The sequence below is a fragment of the Chaetomium strumarium genome (assembly GCF_033439665.1).
Source record: "Chaetomium strumarium strain CBS 333.67 chromosome Unknown B0T15scaffold_5, whole genome shotgun sequence".
Classification (NCBI taxonomy): Eukaryota; Fungi; Ascomycota; class Sordariomycetes; order Sordariales; family Chaetomiaceae; genus Chaetomium; species Chaetomium strumarium.
This window is the reverse complement of record NW_026944433.1, coordinates 2,488,049-2,502,312: the sequence shown is the minus strand read 5'-3', so window position 1 is coordinate 2,502,312 and position 14,264 is coordinate 2,488,049. Positions and strand designations below refer to the sequence as shown.

The window sequence follows — 14,264 nt, the reverse complement described above, 5'->3', positions numbered from 1 at the left end:
AAAGAGAGAAAGAGACTGACGGTCTCGCCTTGGACAAGGACGAATTCCGAAAAGAATTGAAGGAAGATGTCAAAGAGCCCGGGGGGGTTGAGAAGAAGCCCACGGTCCTGGCTATCCCCTCTTCCCGGGTTCATCTGCCTGCGAGAGAATTACCGGCTCCGGTTTCGGATGAGTCTGCCGAGTCCGATGACGACGAGGACATGGACATCTATTTTGAGCGAGAAATCTCAAGGACTGAGGCAGAGCTGAAGAAGCTCAAGGACGCGGAGGAAAAGGTCCCGATGCGCATCGTCAGGCGATATGCGGCCGCGGCGCATCGAGCCATGCTCGGTGTGCTGAATGACAACGCCGGCTTGATGGACATGGTCGGACCGCTACCCGAGGGCTTCACATTTCCTCGTCCAAAACCTGGGGCGGAGGTGGCCGACGAAGAGATGCCTGATGCCGACGAAGTTCAACACCAAGATGAGCGTGACCAGAAGGATCAGCCAAAGGTGCTCACGGCCCGTGAGCCGTCCCCGGTGCCCGCTGTCGAGGGTGCTGACGGTGGCTCCGTGCAGCCGCCAGAACCTCAGCCGAAGATGGAGGAAGTGGAAACAGAAGGCCTGGGTCTTCCGCCGCTCCCGACTATTGAAGAAACGAAGCCGGGGCCCGAGAACGTCGAGATTCAAGGTGTTCAAGAAGCCTTAGCTGACGTAGTACCGCCGCCTCGATCCGCGTCAGTATACGACCACTCCGCTATTGCAGGCACACTAGGAGACTTCCCTCATCCGTTCGATCAACCGGAAACCGCGAGGAGCAGTGCGTCGCCAGACGAGGAGAGCGAGGACAGGACGGAGGATGATGCGAGCGTTTATGGCAGCGTGGAGGCCGTCAGGGAGTACTCTGCCACGCCACCTACCGAAGACCTTCCGATCTACAATGTTAAGCCGTGGTACCAGAGCCGGAGAGTTCGGAAATTGGCCACCGAATCGCCCGAGTTCGTCGAGTTTATGGAAGGTCACATCCGGGACCAGGCGTCAGCCACCACTCTTTTGCAAGACGAATCAAGGCGAGAATATGCCAAGAGCTACGAGAGGTATCTACGATTCACGCTTTCCAACGATCCGGCTGCCGTCAAGAGCCGGGATTACTTTACCGCGTCCGGTGTGCAGTCCGGAACCACGGGCAAAGCGGCAAGCTCGGACTCCAAGCCTGAAGGGGGTAGAAGAGCGGCAGGCCGCGAAAGCCGATTCGCGACTGAACTGGACCTTGAGGCCGCGATCAAGGAGTCAATGCGCGAACACCAGGAGAGGAAGGAGCGGGAGGAGAGAGCACAGAAGGAGAAATACCGCAGTGATAAGGAGGCGGTTATCCCGGATATGTTCTGGACCGACGAGGAGAAAGAGCAAGTCTCGTTCTACGACACTTCCGGGTTGCTGCCCCTGGAGAAGGTGGTTGCGGCCTGGCAGGTTGTCCCTGGCCACGTCAACTTCACCGAGGAAGAGGCGGAGAAATTCGAGAAGGCGTATCTCGAAGCGCCGAAGCAGTGGGGCAAAATAGCGAAGGAATTGCCGGGTCGTGATCCAGGAACGTGCATCCTGTACTACTATGCGAAGAAACGCGAGCTCAACCTTAAGGACAAGCTTAAGAAGCAGCCTAAGAAGCGCAGGAAGGGCCGAGGGAAGCAGCGCTCGAGTGCATTGGTATCCGAGCTGGGCAACGCCGAGAACGAGCCGGAGGAAGCAGCAGCCCAGGAGAGCGGCGAGAATGGCGAACGCCGCCGCCCACCTAGGAGAGCGGCAGCACCAGTCTGGCCACACGAGGCTACGCCGAATGCAGACTCTGAAGGCACGACTCCGGTTCCGACGCCCGGACGGCGGAAGGCCGGAGTGGCCGCCGACGGCAAGAACGAGACTGGTGCCGAGAAGCCGGAGGGCAAGAGAGTGCGGGGCAAGGGCCGTCAGCCGAAGGCGGACAAGGAGGCGAGGGTGCCGAAGCAGCTGGCACAGGCACCCGGCGCTGCTGCACCTCTGTCCGTGCCGGGCAAGACCGGCAGGTCGCGCGCCAACTCCAAGGCCCAGGGCCCGGAGTGGGCATCGCCGCAAACCCCCGTCGACCTCGGCGCCCGTGTGCCTCTCCACTTTGAGGCTCCTCATGGGGGGATGCAGCCACCCCTGGTTCCGGTCCAGCAACCGCCGTTCACGCATACTGACAGAGCGGTGCCTCCGATGGCATCCACCATCTCGGAGGTCATGGCGCCGCCCTCGCTCCGCCCTGAGCCCCCGCCGCCGCCGCCGCCCGCTTCCATACCCACGTTCGAGATCGCTCAGCCAGTTGGGCCGGAGCGCATCCGGACCCCGCAGCAAGCATCAAGCTACTGGAGTGTGTCGGAGGCTACTGACTTCCCTGGGTTGCTGCGTGCGTTCGGCACGGACTGGTCTAAGATTGCCAACCACATGCAGACCAAGACCGCCACCATGGTAACACCGCCATCCATCCTTCTCAGCCAGCAGCCACAGCGCACTAATCAACATGACGAGCAGGTCAAGAACTACTACGTTCGAAAGATCAAGGAGGGAGGCAAGCCCGAGTGGGAACAGATCGCCCTGGAGGCCGACGCAAAGCTCCAGCGAGGCGAGAAGCGGCCGGCGCCGCCGACGCCGACACAAGGGCCGCGCAAGAGATACGACGTGTCGTCTGCAGGACATCGGCCCCTTGCCGCTGCCGAGCCCGAGGAGCCAATGCTGACCAAGGTCGAGCCGCAGCAGAACAACCAGCCGTTCTCACGCTTCCAGGTGCCAATCGCCCAAGCCGCTCCCGTGTCCCATCCGCACGTTTCACCAGTGCAACCTGTTCAGGGCGCAATGGCTTCCATGCCTCCTGCCTCCTCCGCCGCAGCGCCACAGGCGCCGCCAAGTGGCCCGGCCGTCACACAGGGAATGTCCCCGCACATTCACCCACATCCTCTCCGGCCGCCGGCTTCCGCCTTCGCATATCCCGAGAGAGACGCGGAGACGCCCCCGGCAGCCGCTCAACAGCCCGTCCGCATCACGCAGAAGCCTGTTCCCACGACTGCTCCGATGGCCGAGCCCGCACCGCGGCCGGCTGGGTGGGTTCCCGACCTCGGCCAGCAGTTCGCGATGCTCGCACAGGCAAAGGAAACTCAGGTGGCCCGTGAAGCCCGGGAGCGGGAGCGGCAGAGGCTAGACCTGGCACAGCGCGAGTCCCCTCGACCGGTGGAACGCGCCCCGCTGCGGATGAAACAGGAGCCCGAACAAGCGCTCCGTCATTCGGAAGCGTTCCCTCAATACCAACAGCCACCACAGCGCGTCGTGTCGTCCCGGATCGAGCCAGCTCCTATGGCGCGACAATCGGAGCCTCCGCGTGTTACCGCATCAGCAGCCCAGGTATATGCACCGCCCATGCAGCAGCCACCTACTCAGGTCCCACAGCCGAGCGAGCGACCACTGTCAACCATGCAGCGACAGACGCCCGTCTCAATGCAGGAGCAGTACGGTGCAGTTCCTGTCTCTGCAACTGCTGTTCCTCCTCCTCAGCCGCAGCAAGCTCAACCCCAACAACCCGCACCAGCCCCACCGCGAGCGCCGGAACGCAAGATCAATGTCATGTCGTTGCTCAACACGGAAGAGGAGGCACCTCCACCGAAGAGAGTGGCCGACATGTCCGCAGCCAAGACGAATTCCACGCCGCCGCCTCAGCCAACGAGTCGCCAGCCACCAACAACAGCCATCCGGGAGATGGAGACGGGGTACACGTTTGTTCGCAACCCTGCGCAAGTACCGCCGTCAGCAATCCCGCCGCTGAAGCCATACCACACCCAATCACCTCAACCTGGACACGTGCGGGTGCCCAGCGGCGGAATCCCGTCGGGCATGGATCCCGCGGCCGAGCCTCCACGAGATTACTATGGGAGACATTCATACCAGCCGCAGCACTCGGTGAGTGTCGCAAACTCGCCACAGACACATCATTACGCGCAGCCGGGCCAACACGCCGCACAACAACAGGCACAACAAACCTACGCCGGCTACCAAGGGCAGCAGCCATACCAGGCTTATCAAGTCAACCAGCCGCATGCGGCCTCGCCCACGCCACAGTATGCAGCCCATCCCGCCATGCCGGGTAGGCGCGAGCCTCGGACGCCGTCTGGTCGTGAGCCATGGCCAGTACAGCAGTCGGTAGCACAGCAGCAGCAGCAGCAGCAGCAGCAGCAGCGCCTCCTCCAACATCAACAGCACCAACAGCAACAAGTCCAGCAGCAACAGCAGCAGCAGCAGCAGCAGCAGCAACAGCAGCAGCAACAGCAACAACGAGAACAGCAGCAACGAGACCAGCAACAGCAGCAGCAACAACAGCACGGTCTACTTCAACGTCATTACCACCAGCATCATCAGCAGCAGCAATCGGCGTGGCCTGCATCTCATCAAGCACCGCCCAAGGCCTCCCAACCGTCCATCCCGACGCAGTCAGCATGGGGCGCACAACACGGAGGCCCGGGTGTCCAGCCCAAGCCAGCCGTCAGCAGCCCGCTCCCGCCACAGCAGCAGCAGCAGCAGCAGCACTCCTGGCCAACGTCCGGCTCCGGTCACCAATCCTCTCACTCTCTCGGCAGCCTACGAGGTGAACCGCGTGGCCCGCCCGTCTATGACACACAGAGCCCCACAACGGCTGGCATGGTTTCCCATCACCAACAGCATGGCTCCCTGGGCGGTCAATCGCGGTTCCCTCTCGCTCAGGACTCGAGGCGGGTAGCGGAGACTGTTCCTCAATCGTCCGGTCAACCTTACGTACGATTTACCGGCACGCCTAACCCTGCACAACAAGCCCGGGACGCACGGGACCCGGCGGCGGTCGGCGTCAACCGTAGCTACACGCCCGTCAGTGCCGGCGGCTTTGATCCGCGTGGCCCACCGCAGCAAGGTCCACCGCCTCCGGGTCAGCCAGGCGCACCCCAGGGCTACACTTCGTTGTCGCAACAGCAGCAGCAGGAACTAGCCTTGAGGGAACAGCATATGCGGGAGGCGCAAATTCGGGAGATGCAGCAGCAGCATGGGCCAAACTCGAGGAATCTACGGGAGCAACAAGGTGGCGATGCCGGTTTGATATTGGGACGGCAGCTGAGGCCTGGGCCGCCGGAGGGGCCGCAGAATCCTGGCCCTGGCTCGATGGGCTTGTATGAACGGGAGGGGAGGAGGTATTAAGGGGGGTCCATCATCTCGTGCCGAACGGTGATGCGAGGGACCCCATTCAAACAATTACCAACTGAACGAGCCGGGCTACCACAAGCACATGTTCCGGATTGCTCGCCGGGACGAATGGCGGGGCGAAAGGGTGCAGAGTGCAATAGATGGCAGCATTGTAGAGCATTGTGTGGGGGTTGGGGTGTTGACCTCGGACATGGTCACTCTGGCGTTCTTTTCCTTTATCTATGACTGGTACGGGTTCGGAGTCTGACTCGGTGCAATGCGCATTATCATGGAACTCGGGGGAAGATAGATGTCTCTCTACTTGTAGGTGTACTAGGAAGCATTGTGTTCGACTAGCGGCATGTACTATGATTCTCGTAGCGAAAGACTACAATGCCCTACTCTGGTGCTTCCGCTCCTACGGCGCTGTGAATCTTTCCTTCTATCAACCTCCACCGACGCCCAGCTTCCTGGTTACCACACAACCTGTCTTCAGCTCTCGATATCTCTCTTCGTTGACAAGCTCTCTACAGCTTCGCGTAAATGGTCTCCTCAAACTCCTTCATGAACTCCCTTACTTGCAAGTCCGCCATAGGGGCACACTGCGAGCCAAAGACACTGCATACGCCGGCCTCTCGATCGATGAACTGAAGATATTGTCAGTCAAGTCATCACGGAATCTTGCGCAGTTTCGTGTTACTCACCCAGGACAGGTTCCAAGCACCGCCCCATTGCAGGAACCCCGTCTTCCTGTGCCCGAGGCTGCCCCCCACGGAGAGAAGCCCCCCCGCGCTCCAGTCATACTCAACCCCCTGCGGCACCACCCCGACCACCCAGTCGGAGTCTTTCATGCTCTCGTTCAGCGCCTTCTTCGCCTCGGGCTCCAGCAAGCCGTCAAACAACAACTTCGCAAACTCGGGCTTCAGGATCTTCCCATCATCCTTCAAGATCGACTCCAGCACCTTGATGTACTCCCCCACCCCACCGTACATGCCCTGCCCGCCGAACGCGTCCGCGTCCGCGTGCGGGAACCCCGTGTCCATCGGCACCATCTTATTATTACCCCCATCCCCATCCCGCGTCGACATCCCGGCTACCTCCTTCCCAAACTTCCCCGGGTAGTAGGTGATCCCCCCCCTGGGGATCCCAACCTTGGACAGCACGTTCTCGTACACATACTCATCCAGCCCCTTTTTGCCCCCCGTGACCACCTCGACCAGCCGCCCCGCCCAGTCCAGACCGCTGCCGTACGCCCACCCTTCGCCGGGCTCGAAGAGCAGCGGGTAGGCGAAGCGCTCGTCGACGCGCGCGCCGCCGCCCTCGGCCGCCGTGCCGATCGGGCTGGGCAAGCTTTGGCTGTCGGGGTGTGTGGCTCGGTACCAGGCTGCCAGCGGCTCGTGGAGGAAGAGGTAGCCCGTCCCTGCCGAGTGGGTGAGTAGGTGCCGCACGAGGAGGGGCTTGGTGCGCGGGGTGAGCGCAGGCGGGCTGCTGCCGCTGTCGTTGGTAGTGGTAGTGAGGACCTGTTGGGAGGCGAGTACGGGCAGGTAAGGGGCCACGTCTGTGTCCAGGGTGAGAGCGCCCTCCTGGATCAGGTGCAGCACCGCGATGGAGGTGAGCAGTTTGGTCATGGAGGCCAGGGTCAGGTGGGTTTCCGGGGTGACCGGGGGTGCGTTGGGTTTCTTGAGGGTGGTCGGGCCCACGGCGTAAGAGTAGTTGATCTTGCCTGTTGTGAAATGTTCGTGTTAGTATAATGATTGATGAGCCGGGTGACGGATAAGATGGAGCCATACCGGTCTTGTCCTTTGCTAGCATGACCGCCTGAGGGATGGCGCGCTCCTCGACGGCCTTCTTGAGGCGGGCCTCGAATTCGGGTGTCATATTGAATGAGTTTTCGATTACTCTCGAGACGTGACGCAGTGATGGAGTGGCTCTGATGCTCAGGTACCGACTGCAGGTCCTATGGATCTCAAGACTGAAGGAGCTGGGAAGGAAGGGGCATATATAGAGGGGCGTGGGATCAAGCTGAATGATATCAAGCTATGCGCAGCTGACAAATTGCCTGCTCTTGTTACAACACGACAACCATGGTAAACAAGGATGGAAGGAGGAGGCAAGGAGCGAAACACAACACAACAGGGAGATTGACTGCTCAGTTTAATATACAGCTGGCAAACTCTTGCCGCTGCCTGGATCGTCGACTAACAGCAGTAGATCTGTCCATATTGCGTATATCCCCTCACGGCCAATATCCCCGTGAGCCCGCAAACTCCTTGGGGACTCCTGCTGCCTAGCTCGTCGACTTGCAGCAGATCTGTCCACATTACGTATATCCCTATCCCCTCACGGCCAATACTACCCGTGATCCAACAAAACCACAAGGAAGGAATCAACAACTCCCAGGTTCCAGAGAACCGCGGCTTGGGCGGGGTCCGAGGTCTCCGGCCCCGGGGGGATACGTACCCCAAACATCGGCTACCCCCTACCTTAGTGTCTCGACGGAATGGGCATCCGGGTGCGGGGCACCTCGGCAGATGCAACGTCCCAGAGCATGGGAGGTAGGTAGCTAGACTGTGGAGCAGGGCGCTGTCAACACTCCTCCCTATCCTGTGTAACGTGCGTAAATGCTACTGGACATGATATCTACGTGCGGAGCATAGCCATGTCGGTAGGCAAACGAATCAGCAGCAGAACACAGGGAACACAGGTCGCTGGCAACGACAAGATGCTCAAAATAAAATGCCGGTAAATTCAGGAAAGCAGAAGCTAAGCAGGCCCAAAAAGACAGTGGGTATATTCCTCAACCGCACCTTGCCACCTTTGTTGACGTCCTCCCTCAGCCGGTGCATCAACATCACTTCGTATGCAGAAAACGCACCGTTCGTAGAGCAACCTTTCTCTCCATATCGGACCCTTGCTGAGAAATCACTCTTCAACAGTAGCAGCTACTGGTTCCTCTGCATCTGCTCCGTTGACCGCCTCCTCCCCCTGCTGCTCACCCTCGCCTATCTTCTCCCTCTTCTCCTCCCCGACGGGGTCCTCGGGCACGATCCCGTTCTGTCGCTCCCACACCTCGCGTCTGATCCTGTCATCCTTGGCCTTCCTAGCCCGCTCCACTTCCTCGACACCGCCAGACTTCTTCAGCTTGCCCTCCTCGACGAAACTGATCAGCTCCTTCTTCAGCGGATTCTCCCGCCGCCGTTCGAGCTCCTTCTGCCGCAGCTTCTCCGCCCGCTCAATCGCCTCCAGCCGGTTCTCGTGGTTCGGCTGCAGCGCTCGCACCTCGTCCAGCACGCCCTCCTTGGCCGCGCTGGGGTCGACGAGCGCGTTGTCGCGGATGCTGTTCAGGCCCTTGCTGAACTGCCGCGGCACAATCCCGCCGCTGGCGGCGCCGGCGTCTTTCATCTGCTCCTTTGTCGCTTGCTCGACGAGGGCGAACGTTTCCGACGCCTTTTCGAGGTCGTCGCGCAGGTCAACAATGAGGTCCTCGGCCAGACGTAGCTCGTCGCGGCCCTGGCAGACGTCCTCGAGCTCCTTCTCCCAGATCTTGGTCCAGATCGGTTTCTCCTTCTTCATGTACTCCTCCATCTTGCTGAGTTCCTTGGTGAGCATGGTGATGTCGCGTGTGACAGCCTCCAGCTGGCGGGGAAGCGGGCGCACGCCGCGGTGGACGACGTCCTTGCGAAGATCCTCCACCATGTCCTGGAGGTCGTCCACCTTGTTGACCAGCCGGTCGCTGTCGGCGTTGAGCTGCTTGCGCCCGTTGATGACGTAGGAGTGCCCAGCATCGCCTTCGATGTCTGGTACCGTGACCTTGGCAGCCGCCATCTTGACGTTGTTGGCTTTTGCGCGGAGCGTAGACATGGACCCCTGAATCTCGGACTGGAAGTTGGAGTAGGTCTGCCGAAGCACTGCCAGGTCACGACGTAGGCTCTGAATTTCTGACAGTTGTCCTGGACTGAGCTTGCGTGATGCAGACGCGGGCCCGACCTGTCTTGGGGATTCGGCAGGCGCCGTCATAATGGTCGGGGGCGCGGCGGCCAGTCGAGCCATGTCCTTAGCCGTCTCCTGTTGCCGTTCCGATACTCTCTGCAGAGCGGCCCCCTGGTCGTTGACGTTCTGCTTCATTTCCTCCATCATCTTCTTTAGCGAGCCAAGGCCGTCATCGATATGCCGCTTCACCTCGTCCAGGGGCTCTACGTTGAGCGCCAAGACAGTCCGGTCTTTGATGTCTGACAGATCTTCCAATTCGTGTCGCACGCCCGAGACAGGATCCTGGATGTAGATGTCTGGCAGGTCGGCGCCGTTCTGCTGCGTATTCCACGAGAACTTTTCGATGAAGGCCAACTGCAAGCGTCCAATCGACAGTTCTTCGTAACCGCCCGCGAGCACAAACTTCTTAACCTTGGACTTATACTGAAGAAAGAGAGTGAGTTCTTTCGTTGCCGGCGGCGTCTCCGTAAAAGAGCTTGGCGGCTTGTCAGGGGTTGTGGCCCTGGCAACTGAGGAAGCCCGCGCCCGTGCTGGGGTTGCGGGCTTCTCCGGCTCCTCATTCTCCGATACTGGCACCGGCATGACATCCGATGGCGGTCCGGCCAGAGTCGCGCTTGGCCGGAAGTTGTCCTCCTCCTGGGCACTGGCCCGCTCGGCCTTGGTAGCCGGGACATCGGCCGGGAGCTCCTCCGGCTCCTCCGCAACCCGACTAGGCACCCGAACTGGTGAAGAATCGGGCATTGCCAGCCGTGACTGGCTGGAGGTGTTGCGCTTGTGCCTAACATTGTCCCTCGCCTGCATTGCTCGCATCGATTCTCTGACTTCGCGTCCCCGGTTCGGTACCGGTGTGGTTTGGGGAGGCAGCATCGGGATTCCGGGCGCCTGAGCACCCAGATGCTTTGATATTTGGTATGCAGAGTATCGTCGAGATGCCCGCCTCTCCAAATCGCCCCCTCTCTGAAGGGCTGCTAGCGCGCTCTGCTGCGAGGCCTTTGGCGGCGGCGGAGGCGGCGGGAAGTTATCCAGACTACTCATGTCGCTCACCGAAGGCCCCGACGGTATCGTCTCGTCTCCTGGGTATGGGGGCAGCACTGGTATGTTTTGCATCGTAGTGCTTGAGAGACTTGATTGCTCCGAGTTGACCGACCCGCGCGACTGTTCCCGCTGTGCTTGAAAGCGCCTACTTGGAGAGGCCATCATGTTGCTTCTCCCGTCATCTCGTTGGCTGTCCGGTCGATAGCCCTCTTCCAACCCTTCATTCAATAACGTCGTGAGCCCGGAATTGACGCTTCCCATTGTGCTAGAGCTTGTTGTCCGTGGCGGCACGGGTGGGTTCGAGGCCCCCGCAGCACCCCCAGAGCCGCTAGGATCTCCCGGAGGAGCACTGTCCCTTTCCCGCTGTTGTCTCTGCCGAAGCCTCGTTTGCTTCCTCTTGAGCCCATGGAGCAGGTTGATGATGATATCCCGGATCTTGGGCAGGTATTTGTCCAAGCTCTCTGGACTAGCTTCTTGGCTCAGAGTAGCCTCCAGAATATTCCTCAACAGCTCCGGCACGTTTCCGAGGTCCGATGTGTCGACGTTTATCGCAGTAAAAGCGCGACATGCCATGTTGAACTCGTAGCCCAAGCGCACATACACGTCTGACACTTGGGTGTCTGAGGCGTTTCCTCGGGACCATTGTGTGAGCGTTTCTAGAAGCTGTTTGGTAGCGACCAGAAGGTGGGTCACGCTCTTCTCGATCTGGTTTAATGGAACCGAATTGCCTCCTGAGGACTTTTGGAACGCCATCATCAGCAACCAGTCATACCGTTTGGAGTGTGACGACAGGGACACAAGGCACGAGAGCACAGAGAGCAGGAGCAGCGCGCCTCGGCTCGCCTTGGCGATGATGATGCGCGCAGCAGCGCATTGCTAAGCCCTAAAACTTAGGCTGATCTCATGATAGCATGAAGCCCGCGGTAGGATAGGATCTACGTCGCTGATACAGAGGGAAAGTAAAATGGCGGAACTCACGTTGGCGCGTCTCGTCCCATCGCTCCTGCTCCCACTGCCGCTAGCAGCTACCGATTGCATCTGTCGTGATGATGCCGAGGACCTGGGCGCAACAGGGCGGTTGGTGCCCACGCCGACGGCGGGCGACATCGAACGCGGGGGTACACTAGGGGGCGGCCCTGGTTCCGCGCCGGGCGACCGGCGATGCGAACTTCGCGTGGAATTCATTTCGGCTTCTGCCTGGGCTATCGACCGGCGGCGCCTGCACCCGTGTTCTCCCACTCTTTGGCTATCTTGATGCCCGATCCGGCCAAATTGCGCAGATATGAACGTTTGCTTGTTCGACGAAAGTCGAAGGCTGGGGCGCGAGATAACGGAGCCCTCCGACGGCTGGTCAAGCAATGTTGTCGGCCGTTTCCTGCGTGTAAAGACTGTGCAATTCGTGGGAGAGACAGGCGATCGGAAGGAACTCGTGAGTTGGTGTTACGAAGGTTCGACTTTCTCGTGTCGCTCTTGCGATGCGGAGGTCACTTGCAAGTGGTTGGGTTGTGAAGGCTCCACAGCGGCTCCAGAAGGCCAGCTGAAGTCAGGCTGCGATTTCTCTTTATGGTAAAAGCGGGCCGAAACAACATTGCGGGGCACATCAGGGGTCAGCCGATCGCTACAGAGAATTCGTTTCCGGACTCAGCCCTGGACTTACCGGAGACCTCGTGCTCACCTAGCTCTAACATGCATTGCCAGAAAACAACTACTAGTATGAGTCTTACATAGAAGGCTCTATCTAATTCATGTCAGCGAATTCATCCAATTACCTTATCTTTGCCCACGCCTTCGCCGCAGTTTCAATTTCAGTCCATGAAGCTCCTTATTTGTGGTTCGAGAGAAGCTTCCTATTCCGCGCCTGGAAGTTGTTAGATTCGGACATCTCCCCAGACAAACACCCATGTGTGTTTCGAAACAGACCTGACTCTCAAGATGTTCTAGCCTTCTGCTGCTCCTGCCCATACACCATTGTCCTTACTGGGAGGTCCCATTGCAAAGCAAGGTGTCCACACTGATCAATGCTGGCCCAAATCAACAACCTGGAAGGCATCCACGAGCCGGATGCTGTTGAGGCTTTCGCTGCCAGAATCCCTTCTTAAGTTCTTTCCAGGACCTTCTGATCCCCGAATTACCATGCGAGCAAGAGGCACAATAGTTTATCGACGGCAAGAACATCAAGCCTGGCATAGAAGCCTCCAGGGCATCTGCGCATTCCAGCCTAGGCTCTGTCCGAAGCGTCACGGGTGGGCAGAGCGCAAGATGCAAGATCTGCTTTCTTGAGCTCGGGCACCAAGGGCATCGAATCGTCCTTTCTAGGCTTTAGCTGTTCATCTTCCACTCTGGGGTCGGAGAGGGCCTTGCATACTTTTGCCTCTGGCTGCTCTCACTTGCTGCTGACCATCGGAATCTCAGCCCGGGTTCGGTGACACGAATTCAGGGCCACAGCAGCTGAGCAGGTTGCCGAAGGGTCCAGGCCCCCTCTCTGCAAGCCATCTGATTTTTCACAAGCCCTGATATGTCTGTTTCCGTCGGCCAGCCAATTGATTGTTGGGACCTGGTCCCAGTCCGAAGGCACGTCTGGATCTGCCACAGCCATTCTGCATTCCTCGGTACGCTGCCGCGGACAGCAGCGTCGCCTCCTGTCGTCTTAGACCCCGCACACTGCTTCCAAGTTTCGAGGGAATGATTTTCGTGCCAGAGCCGAATGTCTCGGCCATCTGGTTCCCCGGCGACCAGTGTGGTGTGCTTGGTCGAGCTTAAAGACGGGCAGGACGCCCTGTCAGTGTCTTCCCAGCTCTCCTTCTCGCATACACACATCTCGACTATCAGCAAGGCCAACCCAGTCGTTACACTTTAAGGAATTAGCACACTCTCGCTCAACAAAATACTACACTCTTTCCGAGAATGCAGCTCAAGACCGCTCTCACCTTGCCTGCCCTCTTCCTGGGTGTGACGGCAGCAGCCACCACGATAACCACCTCCCCCAGCAGCAGCTCTGCTGCATCCTCGGACTCCTCCTCCTCTCCCTCCTCCTCTCCCTCCTCCTCTCCCTCCTCCTCTCCCTCCTCCTCTCCCTCCTCCTCGCCCTCCGCATCCCTCCAGACGACGACCACGGTCCCCGTTCTGCCGACCCTCACCACATCCGTGCTCTCCACCACGACCACGTCGGCCTCCAGCACGACGGAAACGGACTTCACAATCACTTCGATCAGCCAGTCCAATGGAACAATCTCTTCGTCGTCCACCACCTCCGCTGCCGAGAACACGCCATCCTCGGCAGCCTCGTCCCAGCAGGATGGCCAGGGGAGTGCGGGCGCGACCGAGACTGTGACCGTGCGGCCCACCAGCACGCGCACCGGCTTCAGCTCAAGCACACCTACTTCGCTTAACGCCGCGAGCCGGTCGCAGTTTGGTTTGGCGGTTCTGGGCTTGGCTGTCGCTGCGGGGCTGGGCTTCTAGGCTGGCCAGCGCGAGAGACTTTCGCTGGTATGTGGAAGGCCTGGCTCATTGTTGTTGTGAGACACTGGACCGGCTGGGTCATTGCTATTGTGAGACATTGGGTTTGATGGGCATGGTGGGCTGGAATGGAATGGGATGTCATGGGTAATAGTCGGGCAGAATATAGTATGAGCGGATTTGGGCTTTTTGCTTGTTTCTCTGCTTGGTTCGGTGTACGGGGTAACCGTAGTAATGAATGACAATCGAGTTGTCTCTGAGATCGCTAGCAGTCCGGGTCGCCATGCCTCGTTCCAGGGATGCTTTTGCGCTAGCATTCTGGTTTAGGAGGTGCCTCCTTCTTCGGCCTCCTTCGACATTCGGGTTACATATTCTCCTTGGTCCAGATTCTCGCGCGACCAACAAGAAGCAAAGCTCCTTGATTCTAATAACACCTTGTTTGCGTCTGGCAAGAGAATGACAGGTATGGATCGTGACCTCATGCCACAATCTGTCCGGCGAGGCGAGTAGTAAGGGATTCCATAGATGTTCAGTAGAGTCAAGTATCTGGCCTTATGCTGCTGTTACCACCTCACGCCGACGCTTCAAAGCTGA

General features: G+C 59.4%; 3 protein-coding genes across 3 annotated transcripts; 1 reads left to right on the top strand and 2 right to left on the bottom strand.

The window, feature by feature from the left end:
* Nucleotides 1-200: 200 nt before the first annotated feature.
* On the top strand, nucleotides 201-5,204 carry B0T15DRAFT_400041 (uncharacterized protein; the record flags this gene model as incomplete). Its single annotated transcript, XM_062865038.1, has 3 exons — nucleotides 201-2,462; nucleotides 2,526-4,169; nucleotides 4,263-5,204. 3 exons carry the CDS (start codon nucleotides 201-203, stop codon nucleotides 5,202-5,204), a joined length of 4,848 nt encoding a protein of 1,615 aa, XP_062720432.1.
* A 1,164-nt stretch (nucleotides 5,205-6,368) lies between these two features.
* B0T15DRAFT_399533 (actin interacting protein 3-domain-containing protein) lies at nucleotides 6,369-11,399 on the bottom strand (the record flags this gene model as incomplete). The annotated part of the gene is made up of 3 exons (XM_062865015.1): nucleotides 6,369-6,431; nucleotides 8,220-10,952; nucleotides 11,193-11,399. 3 exons carry the CDS (start codon nucleotides 11,397-11,399, stop codon nucleotides 6,369-6,371), a joined length of 3,003 nt encoding a protein of 1,000 aa, XP_062720431.1.
* A 1,198-nt stretch (nucleotides 11,400-12,597) lies between these two features.
* Nucleotides 12,598-13,787, bottom strand: B0T15DRAFT_512779 (uncharacterized protein; the record flags this gene model as incomplete). Its single annotated transcript, XM_062868004.1, has 4 exons — nucleotides 12,598-12,828; nucleotides 13,142-13,539; nucleotides 13,595-13,697; nucleotides 13,770-13,787. The coding sequence occupies 4 exons, from the start codon at nucleotides 13,785-13,787 to the stop codon at nucleotides 12,598-12,600; spliced, it is 750 nt and encodes a 249-aa protein (XP_062720430.1).
* Nucleotides 13,788-14,264: the final 477 nt, after the last annotated feature.